Source organism: Bison bison, unplaced genomic scaffold (genome assembly GCF_000754665.1).
Source record: "Bison bison bison isolate TAMUID 2011002044 unplaced genomic scaffold, Bison_UMD1.0 scf7180017864270, whole genome shotgun sequence".
NCBI lineage: Eukaryota > Metazoa > Chordata > Mammalia > Artiodactyla > Bovidae > Bison > Bison bison.
In genome coordinates, this window is record NW_011494842.1 from 9,034,715 (window position 1) to 9,052,899 (window position 18,185).

Sequence of the window (18,185 nt, forward strand, 5' to 3'; positions counted from 1 at the left end):
TTTTTTTTTTTTTTTTTTTTGCCCTAAAAGATGCCAACAATACCATGATTACATCTAACAAACTAATGATACTTATTTAATAACAGTGAGATCCCTTGGTTTTCCTTGGCTGTCTCACAGTTGCCTTCTCACAGCTCATCTGTGTGAATCATTTCTGATATGCTTCTTACATGCCCTTTTATCTATCATACTTCCCTCTCCTACTTTTCTCTCATTTATTAATTGAAAATCAGACCGTTTCTCTGGCAGAGTCGCTCTCAGTCTGGATTTTGCTAACCGCACCCCAGTGGTGTCATTCACTGTATCCCACGGTCCCCCCATATTCCCTGTAAACTGGTAGATGACCACGGGCTCAGCTGTGCCAGAGGACTGTGGCCGGTGACAGGCAGTGCCCACAGGGACACGTGGTGGCTGCTAAGTGTTAGAACTGATCAGTGGGTTCAGCAGTTGTGCCCATTAAATGAGAACACATGTGGGTGCTCAGCGAAGCGTTCTGTGACCGGCAGCCTTCACAGCAGCCTCGGAACCTGCGGAGTTCTGGGATGAGGATGGTGGAGGGTAGGAGGTGGGGATCTGTCGGATCTGTCGAGTTGGTTGATCAATTCCTTCATTCACGGTATGGGGCAGAGGGTCTCATCCTAGGCTCTATGTCTGCTCTAGGAAAAGCCGTGTCCCCAAACCCAGCATGTGAGCCAGTTTCCATCTTGGTGACCCCTTTGTTGGGAGTCCGCACCTCACCCTGGGCAGGCTTATCTGCTGAAGTTCCGGGAGCCCCAGGTCCCGTCTGCTCTGTAGATCAAGGCCAGCTCAGGGCGCCTTTGCTGGGCTGGACGGAACGGGGAGCCACTGAACAAGCTCCCCATCCTTGTCTCTCTGTCTGAATTGTCCCTGGGGCACAATCCTCCTCCCTCCCCACCACAGAGCCTGCGGGGGGGGCAGGCGGGAGCCTGAGCCATCTCTCCCTCCCATTCCGAGCAGGTGCGGGAGCTGACTGACGCAGAGTTTCCCCACTCCTTCCTGGTGTCCGGGAAGCAGCGAACCCTGGAGCTGCGAGCCCGGTAGGCAGGGGGTGCCGGGGTGGGGAGAGACGGGAAAACTGGGAGGGGCCGCTCCCCTCAACACCTGTGTTCTCTTTCTGAGCAGGTCCCAGGAGGAAATGATCTCCTGGTTGCAGGTATCAGAACAAAAGCTCCAGGGCCCCTAGGGTTGTGACTGTGGGGCAGGGAGGGGTGCTGAGTGTGTGTGCGTGTGCGTGTGTGTGTGTGTGTACATGTGAGCACACATGCACCCACCTGCTCTTCCTCAGCTCTGTAGGTGTCAGACAGGTTCAGATCTTGCCGCTGAATGGCCTGGGACAAGTCGTTTATCATCTCTGAGCCTCAGTTTTCACATCTGTTGTATGTTCAGTTGCTCAGTTGTGTCTGACTCTTTGCAACCCCATGGACTGCTACACGCCAGGCCTCCCTGTCCCTCACTATCTTCTGTAGTTTGCCCAAGTTCATGTCCATTGAATCGGTGATGCCATCCCACCATCTCACCTCCTGTCGCCCTCTTCCCCTTCTGGCTTCAATCTTTCCCAGCATCAGGGTCTTTTCCAAGAGTTGGCTCTTCGCATCAGGTGGCCAAATAGTTTCTCCTGCCTTTAATCAGACACTGTACGCTTGGAATGTTGTGCCCGGTACCCAGTAGGCTTTTAGCGGTGACTGTTGAATGTGTAGATGGATTCACAGATGAGCAAGCCCCTCCTGCCTCCCCCTCAACCACCTCCTTTTGCCCTGCACCCCCGACCCCCACCCTGCACCAGGCCTGCCAAGCCGCCATTGACCAAATTGAGAAGCGGAATGAAACCTTCAAGGCTGCAGTCCAGAGCCCTGAGGGAGACCCCCAGGAGCAGGAGGTAAATGCAGGCTCTGTATTTCTAGCCCCCCAACCCCGCTCGGAGCCTCCAGCTTCACACAGAAATGACTCCCTCTCTTGGCTCTATCTAGGTAGCTTGGAGGGCCGGGGCATGTCACCCATCACAAATGATTCGGAGGGATCAGGGGAAGCCCCACACCCCAGAATCACCCTACTCATAGAAACTCAGTGCCAAAGACTCCCTCATTAGCAAAAAAGTCCTTTGGGAGCCTCTTTGTGCAGCTGCTCCCAGGAAGGATTTCAGGGCTATGAGTATAACTGGCTGTGGGGGGTGAGGGGGGCTGTGTGTGCAGGCTGGGGTTTTGAAAGTGCCTGAAAAATGCTAGACCAAGGGCAAGTGGAAGGCAGGTGGGGTGGCAGTTTCGGAGAGTGTCTGTGACTATTTCAGCTCTGAGCTCTGAACTGTGGCCTGCTGGGTGTCTTTGCTGAGTCCCTTGACCTCTCTGGGCCTCAGTTTCCTCACTTGTAACACAGGATGTGGAGAGATTGACGTCCCCCAAGTGTGGTCTTTATCCGTCCGGTCCCCTTCATGTGGGAGCCACTGGGAAGCACAGCCCGCAGACTCTCTGCCACAAGCTGGTGGGCAGAGGGCCCAGGGCCTCGGGGAGAGGGCAGGGGAGTCCTGAAGTGCCTACCCCGCTGCCCCACAGCTGCAGTCCATGGAGCTGGGCCTCCGGGCACCCCAGTGGGTGCGGGACAAGATGGTGACCATGTGCATGCGCTGCCAGGAGCCCTTCAACGCCCTGACGCGCCGCCGCCACCACTGCCGGGCCTGCGGCTACGTGAGTACACCACCACCCTGGCCCCCATCTGCCAGCCTGGGCCCTGCCCACCCTGCCTGCTTCAGCTGGTGCAGAAGCCCTGGGCGCTAACCCAGCCAGATGTGTGCATTACCTCGTTCGGACCTCACGGTGTCCACGTGTGAAGCAGGTCTCCCCCAACCCTTAATCCCCTTTCTGCAGATGCAACCTGAAGCCCAGGCAGGTTAAAGCCACCAGCTCAAGACATTCCCCAGAGCCAACCCTATTCATTCCCCTGCTTCCTTACCACCATTTCCCAAGACCCCAGGGCCCAGGACCAGGGAACAGCCTCTAGTATCAGACCCTTCGCCCCTTGAAGGTCTTGAACCCCCCTCCTCATCAGCCCCAGGCCTGTTACACACCCCCCCGCTCCGTCTGCTCTTCTTGACCGACCTCAGCTACATCCCCTCCTCTTCTTGATGGATCCTCAGTGCTCACTGCAGCACCTGCTCATTCTGGGGCTAACTCTGCCTGCCACTTTCAGGCCTGTTTCCTCACCTGTACAATGGGAATCAATAACACCGGGGCGGTAGTGAGACCTCAGCAAAGGAAGGCTCACCCCTTCCCTCTCCTTGGCCTCCTTTTCTTCCCCTTCCTCTGTCACGGGGACAGCACCACTCAGAGGAGCAGCCGCCAGCTGATGGAGGAAGGAACCAGGCCACTCCTCCGTCTTATCGGCTCAGGCCCAGTTATCAGAGGCAGATCTTGCTTTGCTTTTTAAGCACCTGCTGCACTTGAGCTGTTCTCTGTTGACATTACAACCCTCTCCATTCACTCCGCAAACACAGGGAGCCCTTTAATGACCTCAGTCTTTAATGACCTCGGGGGGGAAACAGGAGGAGACCAGCTGGGCAGGTTGGGGCCAGTCAGGGAGGTGTCCCCAAAATGTGTTAAACTGCAATGACAAAAGTAAATTTCCAGGACTGGGACACACCTGTGTTCAGATGTGAGTTCCATCCCAGAGCCAAACAGACAGGCTCTGGGGGATGAACTTCCCTTCTCAGTGAGTCACGTCAGTAAATAAGAGTCGAGTCCACTCACACTTGTAACTTTGTAAGTCGTTTCTAAAAAACTATTTACAATAGTTAAGAAATACAGAGAGGCCCAAAGAACAATAGAGCGACACCTGTGTACCTGCCTTCTGGGTATGAGGAAGAAATAAAGTATTCTGAGAACTGAATGAAATAGATGATCCTTGATCGAATCCTGGTTGGGAAAAGACAGAACCAGATACAGAAGTCATTGTTGGGACCATTGAGTGATATTTGCTTATGAGGCATATATAGTTAATAAGACTGTGTTGATGTTAAATTTCCTGAGTGTGATCATGACATTGTGGGTAGGGAGAAGAATGTCCTTGTTCTTAGGAGCTACAAGCTACATATTTAAGAGTAACAAGACACACGATGATTGTAACTTAAATGGTTCAGAAAAAAATATAGAGCGAGGGAGAGAGACAGAAAGGGAGAGAAGGAGACATCATATGTGGCAATACATGTTCACAATCCCTGAATTTGGTGGTAGGGGTATCACTTTATTATTCTTTCAACTTGTCTTCAGGTTTGAAAGTTTTGAAAATAAGTTGGTAGAGGAGAGAGAAGAAAATAAAAAGTTTCTAATAATGTTTTAAAAAATTAAATCTCAAAAAAAAAAAAATTCAAGTTAAATATTCCCAAGGCTGAAGCCCTGTGTGTAAGGGCTTTGTGAGACACCCTTGGCCCGATTCTGGGGTTTCTCGTGCCCGTGCAAACCTTTGTACTCTGTGAGTCATCCTTTCGGTGGTTGGGTGCCCAGTTTCTGCCTCCCCGCCTGCCAGACGGGAATCCTGGTGAGGGTGGGGCAAGCCCAGGCCCTCGCCTACCAGTCCCTCCCAGGCCACGTGCTGCGCTGGGCACACAGGCTGGCTCCCTGATGAGTTACCCTTCCTCCTAGGCTCGCTCTCTTGCCCCCATTTCCAGTCCCACTTACTGGACTCACTGTGACACCCCAGTCTTCCTGGAAGCTGCATCCTGCTGTGCCTGTGTTTCTCCCCAGGTTTTCTCATGCCTCTTTCACCCGGTCACCCCAGCCTGCTCTGCTGCAGCCTTCTTGCAGCCGTGGTGGGCTGGGGGACGGGCCCCCCCCTCCACAGACTACACATGGCAGGTCTCCCTGGTGAAAACTGCCAGCCCACCATTTCTGTATCAGAACGTGCTTGACTCTAAGATTGAGTGGATTGCAAAACCTGGATGACTTAACGCTCAACCGTAGGACTGTAAAGGCACGTTCCGAGTGAGGAGGACTGGCTGCTACCCGTGAGCGGTGTGGCCCTCACCAAGTCACTGCCCCCTCATTGCAAAATGAGGGTAAAAGTCCCAAGGCTGGTCCCTTGCTGGGGCCACAGGAAGGCAGGTGAGATGGCAGAAGTAAAGACAGAGATTATTCAGAGAAAAGATGAGATGCAAGGGGTGAGTACCGGTCAAGCCCCCACAAAGGGGACCGTGCAGGGAGAGAGGCTAAGATCCTTCAGAGGGGCCCACGTCTCAAGCCCCCCAGCTGGGGGCCCTGGAGCCTGAGCACCAACCCCCACAGGCGGCAGTCAGGACAGGGGAGGCCCCGCTCTGTCTCCACCTCTCTCCTGAAGCCTGTTCTTCCTCTGGTCCCTGGTGGCTCTCACGTCCCCAGCTCCGGGCCAAGGCAGGAACCGTGTCTAAGCCCCACCTGCCTGTACTCCCAGGTGGTGTGTGCCAGGTGCTCGGACTACCGGGCGGAGCTCAAGTACGATGCCAACAGGCCCAACCGAGTCTGCCTGGACTGCTACACTTTCCTCACCGGAAACGTGCTCCCTGAGGAAAAGGAGGACAAGAGACGGGGCATCCTGGAGGTGAGGGTCAGCTGCCTCCGCTCGGCAAACGTATGCAGAGCCTCCCAAGTGCTGGTGCTGTCCTTGGCACTGAAGAGCTAGCCGGCCGTCGTCACACATCCCCCTTCTCTCTGCCCATGGACACCCCCGCTAACATCCCCTACCCCCACCAAATAGAGCTGGGCCTGTCACCCAATGGAAGCAACTTCTGGCTCCAGGCTGTCACCTGGGCTCCCTGCCCCTTCCCTGCCTCCCCATCTAGGGATCCCACAACCCCCCTGGAGCACTCCTGTTCACGTCCCCATGCCCCAGCAGTCTCAGGAGGTGAAGAGAGCTGGCGCCGCTGATTCCATTTTGCAGATGGGGAGACTGAGGCTCAGGGTCCCACTGCAGGGAAGAGGCAGACTGATACTCCATTCTAGTTGGAAGGGGCTTCAGGGACTGGCTGGTTCTATCCCAGGGAGACCCAGACCCAGAGAAGTGACTCACCCAAGGTCACACGGCGACTTAGGCGCCAGCTCTCTGATCTGTGCCACGGTAGTTTCTGCTGCCTTTGGGGCTCCCCAGGCTGCTCCCACCTCTGGGGCACTAGCTGTATTCAGCTTCGTGCTACACACTCAGTGGTACCCGGCCCAGCCACTGGGTACCACCACTGCCCTCTGCAAGCCCCCCCGCCACCCCTCATTAAAGCCAGGTTGACATTCCACTGTCCTTGGGAGGTGGGAGAAGATCCCAGCCTATTCTACCTGAACTCAGCTCCCAGGTTCAAGTTGATCCTTTCCACCACATCTGCCCACTTTCCAACCCTCCCCCATTCTTTTAGGCCCAGACCCTGCCCACACCTTCCCTGGCTGCTGGTCCACAGTCTGCTCCTGGAAAGAGGAATGGTCTCCGACCCTTTTCAGGCTCCCGTTCTGCTCCCTGCGGGCGACTTGCAGGGGATACGCCCTCCCAGCCCCTGCCCCAAGCTCAGGCTGGCTGGGGTTTGAGTGCAGCTCTGCCACTGGCCAGCTGTGTGACTACAAGTCCCTGATGGGACCTCTCAGGGCCTCAGGGACAAATAGCCTCTCCTTTTGCGGGGTTGCCGTTGAGGTTTAGAAAGAGTGCTTTCTGATGGCCAACATCGGGTAGTGGGAGCTGTGCTCCCTGACGGTCCCTCTCTCTGGTTTCAGAAAGGAGCCGTGGCGGGGTCCGAGCAGAGCCTGATATGCAGCTTTCTGCAGCTTCTGGGGGACAAGTGGGGCAAGAGCGGGCCCCGGGGCTGGTGTGTCATCCCCCGGGACGACCCGCTCGTGCTCTACGTCTATGCTGCCCCTCAGGTAACGCCGCTCCCTGCCCTCCTCGCGGTACGCGTGTCTGTCGGCAGAGGGGTGGGGTGAGTCCCGCTGGCCCCATGAGTCAGATGAGGAGACCGAGGCTCGGTGAGGCCCTGGTTCCCTCGAGTCACAGGGTTAGCAGCTTTCAGAGCTGGGCCCAGACTCCAAGCCGTGACGGTTTTGCCTCAGGGGGATGACCAGTCTTCTTTGAGGCGTCTCCTGCCAGCCCACCCCACTGCGTGGGTGTTTGGGGGGGCAAGAGGCGGGCGTGTGGCTGGAACCCTCCAAAGGGCTGTCTGAGGCAGCGGCCACAACTCCCCTCCCTCCCTTCCACCCCAGGACATGCGGGCCCACACCTCCATCCCCCTGCTGGGCTACCAGGTGACCGCTGGGCCCCAGGCGGACCCCCGGGTCTTCCAGCTGCAGCAGTCAGGCCAGCTCTACACCTTCAAAGCGGAAAGCGAGGAGCTGAAGGGCCGCTGGGTGAAGGCCATGGAGCGGGCGGCCAGCGGCTGGATCCCTGGGGGGCCCAATAACAAGGACCTGTCGGACTGAGCCACTGGCAGCCCCCCTCCTCCGCAGAGCCCCACGCCTGCCCACGGGCTGAGGCTGTGGCTGACCCGCCACCCCCAGCTGAGCTTTCAAAGAATCCTCTTCAGTCTTCTGTGTTCAGCCCGTGTGTCTGGATTTGAGATTCAGAAAACATGGGTCCGTTCCTCTGGGGAGGGGGCGAATAAGCATATCTCGGCTTACCTAGGGCCGAGGGGGTTCCTGGGACGGGGGATTTTCAGCTCCAAAACTAGGAAAGTCCCAAGTAACCCATGAATGTTGGTCACCAAGGTGATTCTCAGTCCCGGTTGTGCATGAACTGACAGAAAAATAAAGATAAAAATAAGTTAAAAATTCAAAAAATACCAGTGCCAGTATCCTTCACCAAAGATTTCTGATGTGACTGGTCTGGGATGGGGAGGCATGTGGATGTTTTAGGAGTTCCCCCATGAGTCCGACGTGCAGCCTGGGTTACCTGGATAAAGGAGAAAGCAAGCGAACTGCCAAGTGCCCATCATGAGAGTAATAATACTAATGCATATCAAACATCTACTGAGGCAGGTACCGTTCTTGTTGTTTTACTCTCAGGACTTATAATCCCCATTTTCCAGATGAGGACACTGACTCTTAGAGAGGGTTAGTCATTGCTCAAGGTCCCCCCAGCTGCTGGATGTAGGAACCAGGTTTTAACACAGTGCACTAAGGTGAAAGCTCCATCCATCAGGTAGCAGAGCAGTAGGCTGAGCAGAGAAGGGGGAAAAGAGTGAAGAAAATAGGGGGGAGACAGCAATAGGAGCTGGAGGGAAAGTCAGGGGAGCATCTCCCGCCCTCTAGAGGGTGGGTTAGGCTGCTTTTTCATAAGAGACCACCAGGGGGTGGCAGTGACCAGCAGCCCGCATCCAGGGGCCCCAGCCTGGGCCCTGACACGTGAAGCAGACAAGTCACAGATCTTTGCCCAGCGATTTGCTCCTGCCTCCCTCCGCAGTCTGAGGCCCCCTCCCTTCTGTAGGGTATTTTTAAATTTTCTTGGTTGAGTCACACGGCACGTGGGATCTTAGTTCCCCAACCAGGACTCAAACTCACAGCCCCTGTTGTGGAAGAATGGAATCTTAACTCCTGGACTACCAGGGAAGCCCCTTTAGGGTATTTTTTAAAGCCCAAGAAAACCTACTTGGCACCATCTCTCTGGGGACCAGCCTGGCCTGGCCGTAAGTTTATTCCTTCATTCAACAAGGATTTGTTGAACATCTTTTTGAGCCAAACGCAGTTCCTATACCAGGGGTACAGCAATGAAGGAGACAAAATCTCTGCCTTCATGGAGTTTATGTTCTTATTCAACAAAGTAAGTACATATTAATAAAATGTAGAACATATTAGATGTAACGAGTGACAAACCATCCAGACTTGCCTAGTTTTAAAACTGAAAACCTTAAGTCTCAGGAAACCCCTTGTCATTTGGTAGGAGAACAAAAGGAGTAAGAAAGGGAGCAGGGCGGACTGGGATGTGTGTGCGTCCGTGTTTAAAGGAAAATCAAGGAGGGCTTCACTAAGAAGTCAGTGTCTGAAAAACAAGCTCAAGGAAAGAAGAAAGGGAGAGCAGCACACAGGTAGCAGCGGGGAGCGCATTCCAGGCAGAGGGAACAGCAAGTGCAACGGTCCTGCGGTGGGAGCCTGCCTGGCGCGTGCAAAGAACAGCGAAGAGGTCAGTGTGGCCGGAGCAGAGTGGGCAGGAAGGAGATCAGGGCAGAAGACCACTAAACTGAGGGTGGGGTCAGGGAGCAGGGCTGAATGAGATGAGGAGTCTTGAGGGGAATCTGATTTGTTTTAACAGACTCTGTCCTGCTGCTTTTGCTGAAACAGACTGAAAGGGATGAAGGCAGAAGCAGCTGAGAGGCAGTCACAGCTGTATCAGTGAGGGGGAGGTGGCTTATATTAGGGTTGGAGCAGTGAAAGTGGTGAGAAGGGATCGAATTCTGGGTTCATTTTGAAGGTAGAGTGGAAACCCCCCTACACAGTGACTACGGTGGGAGAGAGAGGGAACCAGAGGTGACTCTATGGCCTCTGACCTGAGAACAGGGGGCTGGGGTGGAGTGGCCACTAGCTGAGATGAGGTGGCCTCGGGAGGGGCAGGTTGGGACGTGCACGAGTTACAGCTGAGGTGACCTCTCACAGCCTCGGCCAGCGGTCAGGTATCTGAGCCCAGGCACTGGGTCTGAGCTGGGAGTATAACATGAGAGCGGTCATCCACAGATGGGATTTAAAGAGTGTGTGAAACAGAAGGAAGGGGTCCACGGACTGAGCCCCAGGTGTTAGCACCGTGATGTCCTGACTGCTGCTGCTAAGTCGCTTCAGTTGTGTCTGACTCTGTGCGACCCCATAGACGGAAGGCCACCAGGCTCCCCCGTGCTTGGGAATCTCCAGGCAAAAACACTGGAATGGGTTGCCATTTCCTTCTCCAATGCATGAAAGTGAAAAGTGAAAGGGAAGTCACTCAGTCGTGTCCGACTCTTAGCGACCCCATGGACTACAGCCTACCAGGCTCCTCCGTCCATGGGATTTTCCAGGCAAGAGTACTGGAGTGGGGTGCCATTGACTGCACACACCTTTTACCTGCAGTGACAATTCTGAGAATTTACTCCAAGGAGGCAGATCAGTGAGACAAGACTCATGCATGTTGTGTATGGTGGTCCCCCAAACGGGAAACTATGTAAATATCCACCCAAAGGAGACTCAGCAAATAAACTCATGCCCATGGAGAGGGAACTCCTGGCAAAGTGCTGTGTCCACACAGTGGAGAACCGTGAGGCTCTGCAGTGAGAAGCTTCCATCTTAACAAGCTCACCTGGGAAGATGCCCTCGAGGTGTTAAGTGGACAATAGCTACAGAAGGCTCTAACATTTTAAAACACTCACTGTATGTCAGGCACTGAGTTAAGGCCTTGGTGGAGATTATTGCTCTTAATTCTTTTTTTTTAAATTATTTATTTATTTTTTATCTGGATTTTTAAAATAAATTTATTTCTTGCTTTCACTGGGTCTTCACTGCACACACTTTCTCTAGTTGCAGAGGGTGGGGTGTACTCTTGGGTTGTGATGTGCGGGCTTCTCACTGCGGTGGCTTCTCCTGCAGAGCACGGGCTCTAGGTGTGGGCTCAGTACCTGTAGCCCACAGGCTTTGTTGCCACGCGGCATAAGGGATCTTCCCGGACCAGGGATCAAACCCGTGTCCCCTGCATTGTCAGGCGGATTCCTGTCCATTGTGCCACCAGGGAAGTCCTGCAGCTTCTATTGTGAAGGTAGTTTTATGTGTATATAAAAGGCCTTTGAAGATATTTGCTGTAAAAATGTCAAAGGTAATAGTAGTTTATTAAGTGAAAGGAAAGTTAAGGTGTCAATCGCTCAGTCGTGTCCGACTCTTTGTGACCCCATGGACTGTAGCCCACTAGGTTCCTCTATCCATGGGATTTCCCAGGCAAGAATACTGGAGTGGGTTGCCATTTCCTTCTCCAATTAAAAAATTATCATTACTATTTTTTGGCTCTGCTGGGTCTTCATTGCTGTGTGCGTTCTTTCTCCAGTTTTGGCAAGTGAGGACTATTCTTCGTCCCGGTGCTCGGGATTCTCATTGCATGAGGTGGCTTCTCTTGGTGCTGAGCAAGGCTCCAGGGTACACGGGCTCGGTAGCTGAGGCTCGGGCTCTAGAGCACAGGCTCAATAGTTGTGGTGCACGGGTTTAGTTGTTCCTCAGGTGTGGGATCTTCCTGGGTCAGGGATAAAACCAAGGTCCATGCAATGGCAGGCAGATTCTTATCCAGTGTACCACTAGGGAAGTCCCACTTAATTCTTAATAACATTAGAAGTAGATACTATATCCAAATCCTCATTTTACAGATGAGGAAACTGAAGCGTCAGTGGTTGAGTAGAACTTGCTTGTGGTCACATAACAGTGGGGAAGCGGCAACTTCCAAATCACTGGCTGTGGAATGTTCCGGTCCTGCTTGGGTGAAGATATTTTACATCTGCCCCGACTGGAGGGTACACAACGCCCTTTACAGGTGATCGTTCTGCTGTCTTCTTTAGCTGCATCTGTGGTGTTTGAATTTTTTTTTTCAACATGAGATATTATTCCATGATCACAAGAACAAAAGTGACTTTCCTGTGTTAAGGGGAAAATAAAGGAAGGCCCAAAAGAAGACTCACCCACTCTGCCCTCCTCGCTGGGAGGGTACCTGATCTGCCACCACTTGGGGTTACTTGGCAGAAATGCCAGAACCCAGAGGCTGTGTGCCCTGCTGTGTGCTCCACTGGCCCCTGCAGCCACTAGGAAGTGCAAGCTGCAAGTACCCGGCCGGAATGGAGTTGCTTATTATTCCGTGAATGAGTGTGAAGATGTGAAAATGTGCAGTGACCAGGGAGTAGAAGAGAGCTGGGTCCCACCAGAAAGCCAGGAACACCATGGCTCATCTCCTGAGAGCTCAGAGAGGCCCTTATGACGCAGGGGGAGCCCCTGACCTTCCCAGGCTGACTTTACTCTGGCTTCCCTCACCCGTCGACCCTATTTGTCCCAGGCTCACGGGCTGCGTCAGGTAGGGATGACTCTAAGGGATTCCAATTTTCACCTTGAAGCTCCCTGCTTCTAAAAGGCTGGAGGCTTGCCTAGCAGTCTGCTGGCTCAAAGTACCCATGTGCCCTGATCGTGGAAGAGGATCTAGGGTGGAAGGGGAGGGAAGGCTGGCAGAGGCCAGGACGGAGGCATCTCTGGGGGGCCTCGGGGGCCCCAAGTCAATGGAAGATGTTGTCTCTCCCTGCCTTCCCTCCTGGGGAACCCTCCTTCCTCCAGTACCCAGGGCTGACTCCAGGGCCCTGGGAACGGCATCCACTCATTCATTCACTCATTGCTTCTCACAATCATTATTGCTCAACTTGCTGAGTATTTACACTACAGTGAGCCCTTGGCACACGTCATTTCATTCATTCAGGAACAGCCTTTTGGCATCAGTTCAGCTGTCCACATTTTACAGATGAGGACAGGGAAACCAGTCAAGGCTCAGTAACTTGTCCGTGGTCACCCAGCCTGTAAATAATGAACTCAGACTCAAAGTCTCCTCCTAGCCAACACTGGGGGGCAGTATGCCCCTTGGTTAGTGGGCCCAGGCCTCCACACAGCTCTGCCGCTTATTGGCTGTGTTGTCTTGGGTGAGACTTCATTACTCTGGGCTGGGTAAAGCGGGGTGACCAGAATCCTACCTCCCTGGGGAGCTCGGGGAAGTCAGCTGAATGACTATGTATCCAACACTCAGAGCAGTGGTGGCCACACGTGCTTATTACAGGCTTTCACCGTGTCACACTGCGCTGTCTGCTTCTATGTGCTGCAATGCACATATTCATGGAGAATCTGGGAATACAAAGTTGAATAACTTGTAATCCCTACTCTTACGGAGCTCAGTGTCTAGGTCATTTAAATCACTTGGGAAGCTTTTGAAAAACTCCCAGTGCCCAGGCTGCACCCCGAGGCTGTTAAATGAGACTCCCCTGATTCAGAATGGGCTGTGACATCAGATTTTAAAGTTCATCAGTGGTTCTGATGAAGAGTCCCTTCAGAAAGGGCAGGGCCGGTTCCTGAGCTCGGGAGCCCTGATTCTGGTCCCCAAGTGTTCCCAGCAATGGTGAATCTGAGTGGGGTGTGTGGAAAGTGGCCTTACTAGGGCACTATGTGAGTTAGGATATATTGAACTGTAATTTACATACAGTAAAACCCACCCTGTATAAAATAGTTCTATGAGTTTTGGCAAAAGGTACAGTCACAAAACCATTACCACAATCAAGACTTATTAATAGGGTAGGGACTTTCCTGACAGTTCAGTGGTTAAGATGCCACACTTCCAGTGCAGGGAGTGTGGGTTCGATCCCTGGTCGGGGAACTAAGATCACTCTTGCCACACGACACGGCCTTTAAAACAATGGCATAGAACAACTCTGTCCCCCTGAGAAGGTTCCCTGGCTGCGCCCCTCCCCTCACCCCCTGGCCCCTGGCAACCCCTGCTCCGTCCCCTGACCTATGGTTTTGTCTTTTCCAGAAAGTCATCTAGATGGAGTCACGCAGTATGGAGACGTTTGAGTCTGGCTTCTTTTGCTCAGCCTCAGGCATCTGAGACTCACCCACGATGTTCATGGACCAGGACTTTGTTCCCTTCCACTGCTGAGTAGAATCCCCCGTGTGGATATATATGGTTTGTTTACCTTTACCAGCTGAAGGAAGTTGGGTTATTTTCAATTTGGGGCAATTATGAATAGTGTTGCTATGAACTATGAACATTCATGTTCTTTTTTTGTGACCATACATTTTCATTTCTCTAGGGTAAATACCTAGAATTGGATCACGGGGTCATACGGTAAGTGTATGATTAACTCTCAGAAACTGCCAAGCTGGGACTCCCCTTGTGGTCCAGCGATTAAGAATCCACCAGCCACGGCAGGGGACCCAGGTTGGAGCCCTGCTCTGGGAAGATTCCACATGCAGAGCAGCTAAGCAGCGACTACTACAGCCTGGGTGCCTGGGGCCTGCGCACGGCAGCAAGAGATGCCACCGCAATAAGGAGCCCACGCGCTGCAATGAAGAAGAGCCTGCAAACGCCGCAGCTAGAGAAAGCCCACACATAGCAGCAAAGATCCAGCACGGCCAAAAAATGAATTAGTTTTAAAAATATATTTTTTAAAAGGAGTATTAAAAAGAAGAAAAAAGAAACTGCCAAGCTGTCCTCCAGGGTGGCTGTACCATTTTGCACTCCCATCATCAACAACAAGACTTCCATTGCTCACATCTTCACCAGTTCTTGGCACAGTCAGGGTTTTTGTTTTTGCTTGTTTATAATTTTAATCATTCTGGTGAGTGTGTAGTATTTACAACTCTTTTTTTAAGTTTACAAATGTATCAAAAACATCATGTTGTACATCCTTAATCTATACAATTTGTTGTCAGTTATACTTCAATAAAGCTGGCGGAAGTTTATAAATGTAATGAAATAAGGGACTGCAATAATTAATATTTTGTAAACATAATAATTTTAAGTGTCTATTATGTGCCAGACAGAATCCTAATCCTTCCAAAGTCCTAGGGGCAGCTGGTATGTTGGGAAGGGCACCATGACGGTCTAAAAGGCTCAGATCCCAGCTCTGTGGTGGGTTTGCTGTGGGACTTTGGGCACATCACTCTCTGAGCTTCCATTATTTATGTAAATAGGTTGAGCAATGCCCCCTTGCAGGTTTGGTGTGAAAACCAAAGATGGTGCAGGCAAAGCTCCTGGTCCACAGAAGGAGCTCAATAGCTGGGAGTTGTGATTAACTATGCTCTTTGTGGAGCCTTCCCAGGTAGCAGGGCGGCAAAGAATCCACCTGCCAATGCACAAGACATGGGTTTGATCCCTGGGCCGGGAAGATCCCCTAGAGGAAGAAATGGCAACCCACTCCAGTATTTTTGCTGGGAAAATCCCATGGACAGAGGAGCCTACCGGCCTGCAGTTCATGGGGTCAAAAAGAGTCAGACACAGCTCAGTAAACATGCCTGCTCAGTAGCTACACTCCTGGGAGAATTTGTTCCATTAGCGAGTCTAGTTACTTCTGCCTTCAGTGTTAGTATTAGTCACTCAGTTGTGTCCAACTCTTTTCGACCCCATGGACTGTAGCCCACCATGCTCCTCTGTCCCCGGGATTTTCCCAGCAAGAATACTGGAGTGGGTTGCTGTTTCCTCCCCCAGGGGATCGTCCCAACCCAGGGGTCGAACCTGCGTGTGTTCCGTCTCCAGCATTGGCAGGCGGATTCTTTATCACTAGTGCCACCTGGGAAGTGCCCTGGGGGTCGTGCTCCAAACATCAGACATAGGAATTCTTTCCCACCTGAACTCCAATCCAGGGTCCTGGTCCCAACCCTCCAGAGGTGGCATCACGGTTAGAAGTCCATGTGATGCCTCCCTACTACAGTCCACCAGGCCTTTTGTGATCTGGGCCCTGGCTACCTCTCAGCGCTCATTTATGCATCTCTGTATCCCAGAACTTAGCACATAGTAAGTGCCCAAGAAATACCTTCTGGCCTGGATTCACCAGCGCTGTCAGGTCACCAACATGGTTTATTTAGCCATTTAGAGGTGTGATTCCGCTTCCACTGAGGTGAGTGGAGGTCAGAGAGGTGTAATGGGTGTGTGCAAGGTTGTGCGGCACTTCCACTGACTCTCCTAGGGCCCAGGACAAGGTCCCCTCACCCTGACCGTGGCCTCCCACCTTTGCCTTTTCTTCCTGGCTGCCTGTCCCTCCCCCATGACCGGACCCCAAGGCCCACTTCTTCATGCAGTCGGCCATGGTGGGAGGGTTCCCACCATGGAAATTGGCAAATCAGTCCCTCTCTTACTCCTCACCTCTCAACAAAGATTTGGTTGCTGCTTTTTGCCAGCACACCACTGTCCACAGGGTCTGGCATCCTGAAGTAGCTGAACGAAGCCACCTTGCTCACCTGCCCAAGCCTCAAGGTGGCATCTCTTCTCTCCTCTGGCCTCGCGCTCTGTCCTGGGCCAGTTGCTAGCGGGCCTTAGCCTATGCAAACAATGAGCTTCTGCAAGTCGAAGGCCAAGGCAGAGGTGAGGGCACCTAGCTACTGGTGCTCCTGGCCTGACCCCGGCCTCCACCTGGTCTCGCCCTTCCTGTTCTTACTGCCTGAGTCACTGACACGCTGGAGCCATTTGTCACTGTCATTCTGAAGCCATTTCTGCCTCTGATTTTTTTCTCCTCACCCTCTTCTCTCCGTGATTCTCTTATTTGCCATTTTTGGCACTTTAATTGTGTCTCTCTTTATCTCTGGAAACAAAAACAAGGGATAAATTTTAATGAACACTTATTATATGCTTTCAGGGTGCCAGTGCATTTAATCTGCAAACCTGCTCCATTGTACAGATGGGAATAGGGAGGTGCAGATTCAGCAGTTCACCCCAAATCACACTGCCCGTAAGTGGGGGAAGCCGGAACTGACTCCGGATGCTCTGTGACCTTTCTGGGAAGCGGCAGTTATCACATTGGACTTAGAATTGTAAAACACGGGTTTGAGTTCTGACTCTGCTGCCTCCATGTGACTTCACTCTCTGTGCCTTGGCTTCCTTCCTCCTTCATAAAACAGGGTGACCAACATGTGCTCTGTCCATTCATAGAGCTGTTTCGGGGTCAAATGAAATAATGAGTGTCAAAGGACTTTTAAAAAGTTGACATGCTGAGCGTATGAGTGGATTATTCATACGTGGTTTTGTTTTCCAGTTTTTATTTTCTCTCCTGCCTCTCAGAAGAGGTCTTTGTCTGCTTTGGTTGTGCCAGTGCGTGCAGGGCCCAGAACCAGAGGCGTTTGGTTAATAACCTTTTCCTCTGTTCTCTGCTGGGCTCCTGTTTCTCAGGCCTTTCAGGGAGACTCATCACCTTTCCCTCTCTCAAAATCATCAAGCCCAGACTCAAGAGGGTGGGGAGTTTACCACGGCAGGATTGCAATGTTCAGATCAAGACCAGCACCAGAGTAAGTCCACAAACGCATCTCAGACATTATCACGGAAGCCGATTGGAATTTATGCTGCACTTCATAGAAACCGGCTTAAGTAAATTTTCAGAAACATACTTACTTTTGTGGAGCAAGGCAAGGTCTGACTTTATTTTTTGGCAGCCTGCCTGGTCTGGCTTTATTTTTCTTCTTAAAAAATTATTTTGGGGACTTCCCTGGTGGTCCAGTGGTTAAGACTCTGTGCCCCCATTGCCAGGGGCGTGGGTTTGACCCTTGGTTGGAGAACTAAGATCCTACATGCCATGTCGTGTGCCCTGCCGATAAAACACAAAGTAAAAAATTATTTGTAATATATATATATTTTTCATTGCTTTCTTGAAAGTATAACATAATAAAGTGCATTGATTTTAAGTGTACAGATTGACAACTTTTCGTGGGTGTTCATCCACATAGCCACCACTCACGTCAAGAACCAGAATATTTCCAGCACCCTGGAGAACTCCCTTATGTCCCCTCCCAGGTGATATCTGCTCCCACAGTTTTGGTTTAATTTTGGTACAAAATTCAAAAGGAACAAGGATAAATCTAAACATCTTCCTCCCGCCCTGCTGTCACACACACATTTTTTTTCTCCTAAGAGTTGATATTACTGAGAAACCAGTTTCTATAAGAAACTATAGATATTTCCAAAGAAAGGAGATACACACACATTATATTATGTTTTATGTTTTGTTGTATAGATTTTCCCCCTTTTTACAATAAATGTATCTTTTTTCACTAAAGTTGAAATTGTTGTACACCTTGTTTCTTTGAAACACTAAAATCATTTTAACAACCAGCAAATTAATATCTTTACCAAAAGGCTTCCCCTTATAAAAAATCTAAACTTTGACTACTAAATAATTCTATTCTCTGTCTTACAGCCCTCTGAGGGTCCTTAGGCAACAAGTCCAGCTACTACATCAAAAAGTATGATTCAATTAGGAAAATGTGATTCATGTTAACTTCTTGATCCAACCAATAAACCATTTTGTGAGATTCTATCTTATTAGTATTATCTTTTCCTTTTATAGCTGTTATCAAATAACATCATGGGTTTGTATTCTCAGTAACTCATGAGTTCTAAAGTACAAAAAAAAGACTAAAATTTGGAGCATAAACCATGGAATTTCTTAATGGTCTGAATTACTGGAGTTTATTCGGCTGGGGCGAATGAAAGGGTGAATGAAAGACACA

At 51.4% G+C, this 18,185-nt stretch overlaps 1 protein-coding gene across 2 annotated transcripts in view; it reads left to right on the forward strand.

Annotated features, from left to right (window-relative positions):
• FGD2 (FYVE, RhoGEF and PH domain containing 2) overlaps nucleotides 1-7,787 on the forward strand; it is a 26,504-nt gene extending 18,717 nt beyond the window's left edge. For both annotated transcript variants that reach the window (XM_010848680.1, XM_010848679.1), the window contains exons 10-16: nucleotides 979-1,058; nucleotides 1,144-1,174; nucleotides 1,805-1,897; nucleotides 2,568-2,699; nucleotides 5,434-5,580; nucleotides 6,732-6,878; nucleotides 7,215-7,787. In XM_010848680.1, coding sequence (XP_010846982.1) covers nucleotides 979-1,058; nucleotides 1,144-1,174; nucleotides 1,805-1,897; nucleotides 2,568-2,699; nucleotides 5,434-5,580; nucleotides 6,732-6,878; nucleotides 7,215-7,430 — 846 coding nt within the window. In that variant the 3' untranslated portion in view covers nucleotides 7,431-7,787. The remainder of the gene's footprint in view (nucleotides 1-978; nucleotides 1,059-1,143; nucleotides 1,175-1,804; nucleotides 1,898-2,567; nucleotides 2,700-5,433; nucleotides 5,581-6,731; nucleotides 6,879-7,214) is intronic.
• The last annotated feature ends 10,398 nt before the right edge of the window (nucleotides 7,788-18,185 follow it).